Source organism: Lipotes vexillifer, unplaced genomic scaffold (assembly GCF_000442215.2).
Source record: "Lipotes vexillifer unplaced genomic scaffold, Lipotes_vexillifer_v1.1 scaffold153, whole genome shotgun sequence".
NCBI classification, from domain to species: domain Eukaryota; kingdom Metazoa; phylum Chordata; class Mammalia; order Artiodactyla; family Lipotidae; genus Lipotes; species Lipotes vexillifer.
Window position 1 is genome coordinate 3848758 of NW_006774670.1, and position 9785 is coordinate 3858542.

The 9785-nt window shown below is 42.1% G+C and overlaps 1 protein-coding gene across 3 annotated transcripts in view; it reads left to right on the forward strand.

Annotated features, from left to right (window-relative positions):
* The window catches only part of TBC1D1 (TBC1 domain family member 1), a 232186-nt gene that overhangs the window by 147225 nt on the left and 75176 nt on the right, over positions 1 to 9785 (forward strand). For all 3 annotated transcript variants that reach the window (XM_007449405.1, XM_007449404.1, XM_007449403.1), the window contains 3 exons: positions 2305 to 2433; positions 4146 to 4232; positions 7810 to 8090. In XM_007449405.1, the coding sequence (XP_007449467.1) occupies positions 2305 to 2433; positions 4146 to 4232; positions 7810 to 8090 (497 nt within the window). The remainder of the gene's footprint in view (positions 1 to 2304; positions 2434 to 4145; positions 4233 to 7809; positions 8091 to 9785) is intronic.

Consider the following 9785-nt stretch of genomic DNA (forward strand, 5'->3'; position numbering starts at 1 on the left):
GGCAACCACTGTTTTGATTTTTCTTTTTTCTACCACAGATTAGTTTTGCCTGTCCTAGAACTTTCTATAAATGGAATCATACAGTATGTTCTCTTTTAGTTCTGGCTTCTTTGGCTTAGCATAATGTTTTTGATATTCGTCCTTGTTGCTTCATAAATCAGTAATTATGTTCCTTTTTATTCCATTGTGTCAATAGCACAGTTTGTTTCTCCATTCTCCTTTTGATGGGCACCTTAGCTATTTCTAGGTGCTGGTTATTCTGAATAAGGCTGATGGTGAATACATTGTGACACTACTGGATGGTGGGTTCTGAACTGAGAACTTCATAGTAGCTTCAGAATTTAAAACTTGGCTCCAAACGTTCATGCTTAGAGTTTATCCATCTGTCTTAGGATGGACAATGTGAGGACTGCAGTACAAATTCACTCTAGAGCCCCATACTAGAAACTTATCCAAGAACCAGCATCATCTTCAAACGAGAAACTTCCAGATGCTTAGTTTAAAATAAACAAGGAGTGTGTTATTTTCTAAATGCAAATTATTTTCTAAACGTGAATTATTTTCTAAATGTGAATTATTTTCAGACTGCATTTGAATTACAGTGATAGGCCTAGAAAAGAACCTTTTTAGATAGTAGAGGACAGCAGAAGCAGCACTGAATTAAGTATATAGAGATTCTTATGGCCTGGTTTATAAAAAGAAAAACACAAGTGCAGGTTTTTTTTTTTTTTTTTGCGGTACGCGGGCCTCTCACTGCCGTGGCCTCTCCCGTTGCGGAGCGCAGGCTCCGGACGCGCAGGCTCAGCGGCCATGGCTCACGGGGCCCAGCCGCTCCGCAGCATGTGGGATCTTCCCGGACTGGGGCACGAACCCGTGTCCCCTGCATCGGCAGGCGGACTCTCAACCACTGCGCCACCAGGGAAGCCCACAAGTGCAGTTTTTCTTCTTTCTCTGTAGGATCTACTATGTTCTGCTAGTCTTTTAGCCAGTATTTTTTGTATATATCAGAACAGTTAAAAATGCTTCTTTTTTAGGAAAACTTTGATTATGAGTTTGAAAGCAGGTCTACAGTTCCTAAACTTCGTGAGTGAACTGGTATTGAGTCAAATGCAGGCCCCTGAGGGTTCTTTGTGGGTGATTCCCTTTGCTCTAGGGGCTGACTCCAGTCTGCATAGGCTCTTACTCTTGGTAAATGATTGCACAGGACCAAATTGCAACTAGTCAGGCATCCACCCATGCTACATGACTTAGTATTTGTTGAGTGACTGCCAGAGCCTGTGCTCATCACTGTTCTTCTCAACGCCTGCACAATGTTAACTTGGCCAAAGCTGGAGGTGGTATGAAGGCATTTATTGTATTAATCTGCACATTTTTCTGTATGCTTGACATACGTAACAACAACAAAGAATAGTTGGTGTTTAGAGTAATGGAGGATGTGGTTGAGTATTTTTCTAACAAAATCATCATCTAGCAGGAAGCATTCAGGTAAGAATCCATAGAAGAAACAATTTAATCTAGAGTAGAGGTTTTTTTGTATTTTTTTAAAGCATACCTCTTTGTTAACAAGTAACATTAAACTTCATTTTGTGATTGGCAAACAAACTTTTATGTTTGTCAGTTTCATGTTCCCATCAGTTAAGGGAGAGACTTGGTTGCAGAGGGGAATGAATGGGATGATGGAAACAATAGGTGGGAGAGAGGAAAAAGACAGGATTCTGTAGAAGGGGACGAAGGGATTAGTGTTGGCAGAGAGGATGGATTCTTCAGTTGATTAGATTTATTTTGTCTCACCCTGTGAAATGCCCCCAAAAGTAAGTTGTTACTTTACTTTGAAAAGCTAATCATAGCTACCTTTGTACCAGAAGCTGTGCCCAATGTTTTACATGCGTTATGTGTTTTAATCTCACAACATAGCACTATGGTTAGATCGTGAGGTTGATCTCAATTTACAGAAGATGAAACTGTGGCTCAGAGAAAGTAAGAAACTTGCTCAAGGCCACAGCTAGTGAATGGCATGTCTCTGATCCAGCCGCAGAGCCCAAGCTGTAAACTGCTTTGTTAACTGATTAGTTTCTAAGCACTTTTCCTTATTTTGTTTGGAGTAGGCAAAGCAACTCTTTGAGGCAAAATTATTTCCTGGACTTGCAGTCATGTCACCAAAGAGCAGATGAGAAGAGGTCACAGAAAAAATGACCTGAGGTCAAAAAGATGCATTCTAGAGATTTTTCAGTCCTTTAAAAAGGAAGGAAAGAAGGAGGTAAGGAAGATTTAAGTGACTTAATTTTCCATTGTTTCACTTTTTAGGCATCACAGATTGCAGCAGAGAATATTGGAAGTGAATTACCATCTAGTGCCACTCGATTTAGGCTAGATATGCTGAAAAACAAAGCGAAGAGATCTTTAACGGAGTCTTTAGAAAGTATTTTGTCCCGGGTAAGTGGCATAATTCCTCCTACTTTAAGTTAAATCACTGTTTTTGAGAGAGCATGAAATTCAGTTCTTTGCTTTCGTTCCATCAGTGTTCATCATACAGTTTAGAAGGGTGAAACCTTTTTTGGTGTCCTCTCAGTGTTAGAAAAATGTTATCTACACTGAAAATTTAGTTTTTAACTTGGTCCGGGTTAAAAAGTGTTTTCTACTCTTTTGTATTCTATGGAATTTTTGTCTCCCAAAAGAATGTTATTTGTTGACCAGTCCCTGTAAAGAGCATGGGTTAGATACACCAAGGTGTGGGTTTCATTCTCCCTAGTGTCACTAGGTACAGTTTAAAAACTGTTATCGTGGGACTTCCCTAGTGGCGCAGTGGTTAAGAATCTGCCTGCCAGTGCAGGGGACATGGGTTTGAGCCCTGGTCCGGGAAGATCCCACATGCCGGGGAGCAACTAATAAGCCCGTGCGCCACAACTACTGAGCCTGCGCGCCACAACGACTGAGGTGGCGAGCCACAACTACTGAAGCCCACGCGCCTAGAGCCCGTGCTCCCCAACAAGAGAAGCCACCGCAATGAGAAACCTGAGCACCGCTATGAGAGTAGCCCCTGCTCGCCGCAACTAGAGAAAGCCCGTGTGCAGCAACGAAGACCCAGTGCAGCCAAAAATAAAATACATAAACAAACAAATAAATTTAAATAAATAAATAATAATTCTGATTACATTATAAAAATTTTTTTATCATTAGCTGCTATTGTTATGTGCCTGAAACTGTTTATAGCAGGATCTGCAAACTGTGGTCCTTGGGTCAAATACCATTCACCTCCTGTTTTTGTAAATATAGTTTTATTGAAACACAGCCACATCAATTCATTCACCTATTGTCTAAGCCTGCTTTTCTGCAGAGTTGAGTACTTGCCACGGATACCATATGGTCCACAAAGCATAAGAGATTTATTATCTGGCCCTTTACGGAAAAAGTTTGTGGCCTGCAGCTCTATAGGAAGAAGAGAGTATACGTATGTACCGATCTGGGAGTTCTTTAAGAAGTTACTACCAACCCCCGCTCCCCCCCCCACCCCACGCCAACCCCAGCGTGAGTGTAAATACCTTTTACACTAAGAAATAAAAGTTCTGTTTTCTCTCAAAGTTTCACGCCTTTCTAGAGCTTGCAGTATCTTCTTATAGTTACCTTTTATTTCATGAACCACTCCATTTGAAACTTTTTTATTTGTTATAAATTTTATTTTGTATGAAGGTGTTTCTGAGAATTTCACAGCAGCCTTACAGATAATTAAAAGCAGTTCATTTAACAAAACCAGAGTTGGGGTGGGGCTGCCTTTGAGAGCTCCCAGACCGAGAGATTGTGGTTTGTGTGTCATAGGCTGGCGGGTCATGACACCGTGTGACTCAGAGGGGGGACTCTGTTGTTGAGTGTGCGCACTTCAGCGCTTGCTTTTCTTCTAGACATGTTGTCTCTTCTGCCCATCATCCCTGCCAAATGACTAACCCACAAGGTGCTTTGGAACATTTAGTTTGGTTAAAAGAAAAAAAAAAAAAAGACAAATGTTGATTGTCTTCATGCACATATGTGCTCAGCAGAGTTTCCCAGTAGATGCATTTTTCCTGAACTTATTTAAATAGACCAGGTTGCTTCTAGCAGATGCCTTTGCAAAAGCCTCAGGGGTCATAACTCGACTGCTTTTCTTTCCATAGGGTAATAAAGCCAGAGGCCTCCAGGAGCACTCCGCCAGTCTGGATCTGGACAACTCCGTGTCTAGCACATTAAGTAACACCAGCAAAGTAAGCACGTTTTTTTTTTATATGACACCCTGAAGAAACCAGCAAATGGGTCTTGCTCATCTCCTATATACCGGGCCTATCAAAAGGAACAAAAGAAGCCTCATAGCTCCAATCATAAAAATTTGGTGCTTCCGGACTTCATAATGCAGGTGGAGGGCTGGTTGTGCAGTCCTACTCTAGCCAAAAAGTTGTACGTACCAAAACAGAGGGCTGTTCCGTAAGCAAAGAGGTAAAAGCACAATTTCAGGCCACTGAGATCTAATTAATCACAAGTGATCAATGGATTTCTTTCTTTAGTAGGTTTTCCAGTGAAATCTAAATGAAATATTAAAAATAATTGGGAAAACCTCAAACGTGGGTTTACGAATTATGAGAAGTATGCAACTTAAATTCCTGAAACTTACTCTGTCCTCTGCCTGACTCTATGATTATAATTAAACATCACTATTTTTATAAATAAGCCTCACCCCTCACATCTGCCACCAAGCACAGCTTTGTGATAGTGAGCAAGCCAGCAGTTCTCTTTGGTAACAGACCTGTGTCTATGTCCTTGTTTTAATTTCTTGCTTTCTAAATATATAAGCGTACTTAAACCTAGTTAGTTCAACTTTTTAACCACCAGAAAAGTGGATTTCGGGTTTTGTGCTGGGGATGTCAGAGTGCCCTGGGATGGAAAGAGGGGGAGTTGTTGTGGAATCAAAGTTCTTCTGTGCTTCCTCCTGGGCATGTTGCTTTCAAAGGTTTTAGACCATAACCAACAGTAATTTACACATTTAACATTGCAAACTAGTTCAGAAACACGCATACCTACGTGCTCACAGATAAAATGAAAATAAGATTTCACAAAATGATATTTACTGTAAGCATGTGATACATACTGGTATTTGCTATTACTTTAAAAAGTTTGTGGCAGACCACGAAATTGATATCACTGCCTACCAATGTGTTACAGCCTATAGTTTGAGAAACACTGCCTCAGTTGAGTGCTTTCTTAATTTGTAAGGTGCATCTTTAATGGGATCTGGTTAAAATGCAGATTCTGTTTCAGTAGGCCTGGGGTGATTCCTGAAATGGCCAATTTCTGACAAGCTCCAAGGTGATGTTGATGCCGCTGGTCTGTGGACCCACTTAGGGGAGCAAGTCCCTAGACCCCAGTCTTCTGAATATGATTTTATTTTTTTGAGGGGTGGGGGGAGTCTGTGCTGTGTGGCTTGCGGGATCTTAGTTCCCTGACCAGGGATTGAACCCACGCCCTAGGCAGTGGAAGTGTGGAGTCCTAGCCACTGGACCACCAGGGAATGCCCTGAATATGATTTTCTAAGTTAGAATCTAGTGGACCACCAGGGAATGCCCTGAATGTGATTTTCTAAGTTAGAATCTAGTGGTCTATTTAAATTCATCTCCTCCATACTGATTGTACGCACAATTCATTAGAAGTTTGGGAATGTTTTGGGTTTTTTTTTATCTGCTGGATACAGATGAAAAAGACAGAGCTTCTACCCTGCAGGAAGGAACTCATCTGGTAGGAGAGGCGACAGATACACCAGCATCGAGTAGAGTAGCTGTGAGCCTGAGTTCAAATAAGAGCCACGGTAGCTTAGCTGTCACAGGAGCAAGAGGAAGGGGAGCTATTTTTGGTCAGTGGAACCGGAGAAAGCTTGGAGAGGGGAGCAGTAGTGCTTCTGATAAATCTTGGAGAAAGTATAGGAATTGCACCTGTGGAAGTGGACAGGGAAGAGGGCGTTCCAGACTAGTTCCAGTAAAGGTGCTGTGAAGAAATTCATGTCACTCAAGTGACTTTTCCAGTAAGTCTTATTGCTTGTTTTTTATTCTTCAAATCACAGATCTAGGATTATACACATGGTTTGAATTTCTAGGGTAATTCTAAGGGAAATGCAGCTTTTCAGAACCTATTTGTGTGTATTGTATGTGTGGCTATATGCTATTCTTTATGTCGTTTGTTCATCCTGACGTTGAGAAACTGTTGTAAAAGTGTGCTTTTATGTAATTGGATCTCTTCCAGTAAATTGATCGTCTGGAAGCAAAGAAGCTGAACGTCCAGTGGCCCTTTCAGGTGTTAGATGAAGCTAAGGGTTAGCTCTTCCACATAATTTGGAAGGACGTTAATGAGAGTTGATGAATAGGTTTGCGTGATGGAGATTGCTTGATGAATTGTCTTAAACGCATTTTTAAAGCCTTAAATTAAAAGAATCTTGGTAACTGTAGAGTCCTGAAGAATGAAAAAGTTAAGTTACTGTTTAACATTTCATAATGTGTTGGGAATTAAGCTTTTTAAATCTAGTTCCTACAAAATTAAGTGTATATAACCTTTCTCCTCAATAAACATAAATTTAATTTTTAAAATTAAAATCCTTAATACCTATCATCTAAGAGACACTCAACTGCAGGTCAAATGAACAGGTGGAATTTAGATTTTCCAGTCCACCGTTATTAGATGCATTCATTCCTTTTTGCTCTTTTCATGTTGATTTATTCATCCCTTCTAGTAATTTCAGCAGGGACAAGCTGGTACACTTCTTGTTTATATATATACACACACACACACACACACACACACACACACACACACACATATACATATATACACGTATATATGTATGTATATATATTCTTTTTTTAATACAGCAGGTTCTTATTAGTCATCAATTTTTTTACACATCAGTTATTTTATATTTTTTGATTTGAGAAAAATATATTGGCCCCTACCACATCCTGGGCATGCAGTGCTAAGCATGAGTGGTGGTAGTTCATTCCTTTGAAAAAGTATGCATCTTGAGAGCCTACGATATTAAAATATTGTCATGATTCTCAACAAATGTTTGAGTACCCACTCAGGAAATTCACTGAGTGCCTAATAAGACAGTAACTTATATTTATATAACATTTAACAGCAGACAAGTACTTTTAGTTGCATTATCTTGCTTAATTCTGAAACCTGGTGAGATAAATTTTCACTATACCCTTTTACAGATGAGGAAATTGAGGTGCAGAAAGAAGTTAAGTGATTTGCCCTGAATCATGTCAGTAAGTGCCTAGAGAGAGATTTTCCATATCTAAGAATAATATAGGATGTAATTTTTAACACTCAAGATTACCAAGTTAAATCCAAACATTAGATCAAATTCAGAGAGAGCCATAAAATGTGGGTATCACATGTATGAACACACTTGGCCAAGATAAAGAACTTGATTTGTTTAAACTGTGCAGACAAGTTACACGGCACTCGCTATACTTGTTGTAGGCAGTAGTAAAGAGCTCTCTTTTCTAGAAAGAGAACTATTTCAGCTTTGCTTAGGGCAGTTACTTGTTATAATTTATGTCCTTCACACTTGCACTTGAACAGTTTCCCCATTTGTCCTGCACACTAACATTTTGTCTCTGAGGAGCAGGCATTTAGTGGGCCTTTATCGTCTTATACTTTTGGTGGCCTCTAGATGGCACTGTGATCAGAAGATGTGCCTACATTTTGAAATGTTTTCCTGCCGCTGGAATTAGAGATGTGTAAACCCCACAAGTGCCTTGCCATGTGTCTGATCTGCTGTCTGTCTGCTGCCAGGAGCCGTCTGTGTGTGAAAAGGAGGCCTTTCCCATCTCTGAGAGCTCCTTCAGGCTCCTGGGCTCCTCGGATGACCTGTCCAGTGACTCAGAGAGCCACGCCGCAGAAGAGCCAGCCCTGCTGTCACCCCAGCAGGGCTTCAGGAGGCGCGCCAACACTCTGAGTCACGTCCCCGTGGAATGCCAGCAGCCTCTGCAGCAGGCACAGGGATCTCCAGGGGTCTTGCAAAGGAAACTTGTGAGGTATCACTCAGTGAGCACAGAGACGCCTCATGAACGAAAGTAAGATTTGTTGAAAATGTAGATTTGTTGTATAAATGGCTGGGGCATATTTGTTACTAACCAGGTATGTGCATCCCAGGCATGTCTGTTGGGTGAAAAGAGAAACCTGAGTCAGGTTTCACTCTTGGCTTAAAAAGGTAAAACTCGAAGCAATGTGTTCCTCCCGTCTTCCTCCCTTGGGAAGTATGTAGTTGTTAGAGATACGTGTTACCTGTTCAAGTGCAAGTACGGTGAGGAAGCAGGTAAGACGAGCAGAAATGGCCCTTAAGATGCAGAGTGGTCCCTCCTCACACAGTGAGAGGCAGCCCTGACCGTGAACTCTGCCGCTGGCCTGGAGGGAAGCAGTGAGTGAGCGGTCAGGTGAGTCTGCTCATTTGGAGGCCCTGGCTAGAGGCGCAGTGATGCCGGGACCTCTGTCCTAGCTCTGTCCCAAGCCGGCCGTGCCCCGGGCAAAGTTGCTTCACTTCACCGTATGGCACAGTTGACACTGTATGACACAATAGGTGGTCTCTAAAATCTCCTCCAATGTGAGAGTTCTGGATTCTTCAAACAAGATTTACTAATTTTAATAATTGGGCTCTAGTGAGCAGTTGGGATTTCCTGGCTATAGAGCTGGGTAAGCAGTACAGTAGTAGAAGTTCTCCCGCTTCCTTCTGGGGTCCCTTGGCAATTAATTTGACTCCGAGTGTCAGAGACCATGAATGGACACAGAGGTATGTTTAAAAATCACTTTAAAAATATTTTAAAACTCCTCACCTTAGAAGGCTGAAGTAGGCCACACCTGTGTGCAGCTGCTGCCTGATTTTGGTGACAACAGAAGCCAGGACGTGTGTCTCGGTGCAGGCCCTGCACAGATGAGGGAGCGTCCACATGGGGGTGGGTGTTGGAGGTGTTGCTGGTGAAACAGTGGCACGTGCTAGCAATCTCACACGGGCTAGTAGAGCCGCTCAGCTCTGTTTTCCGTACGCCATTGAAAACAGTTAGGATGGTTCTTTGGAATTTGGCTGGATAATTGTGATCCCAAAGCAGGACATGCTTCAGAAGCTAGCATTCAATTCTGTGATGTTTTGGAGACAAGCATAGTTTGTTTGAGGCTTTGTGGGTTCTTGTCATGTTTCTTAAAAGCCTGTGCGCGCACACCTTTTATTCTGCCTCTCCACTGGCTCCCACCCCTCTTTTTCTGGCACTTTAGTGATAATGGAACTTTTCCTGTCTGGAGATTTCTAGTCCTCTTGCTAATAAGCCCACTGTTTCACACAAGCCAGAGGTGGCAGGAAATGAGAAGTCCCTGACAGTCCATTTCCCTTCTCCCCTAAGAATGCAGCTTCCTAAAGGGTCCTGTGGGGCGTGGGTGATGAGGGGGCACGGTAGTGTCCCCCCTCCTCCTCCGTCCCCCAGCATGCCTCTTTGGCTTTGCTCCCCCCTCATGAACTCTCTGCTCACTTATGCACAGGAAATGAGACTTGGACATTCAAGGCAGGTTATTGTTCATTTTGACGAGAGATGTGTTTCTAAAACTCTGGATTTTGTTTTGCTTTCCTTTGCTTTTGTTTTAATTAAAAAAATTTTTCCCCCCATCAGATCCTAAAAAAGGAGTAGAGGAAACGGGTCTCTTGCGCACATAGGCATGTGGGAAGTAATCAAGAGGGACCTTGCACGGTGCCCTCTTGACTGAGAGCTGCCTTTGCCAGCAGG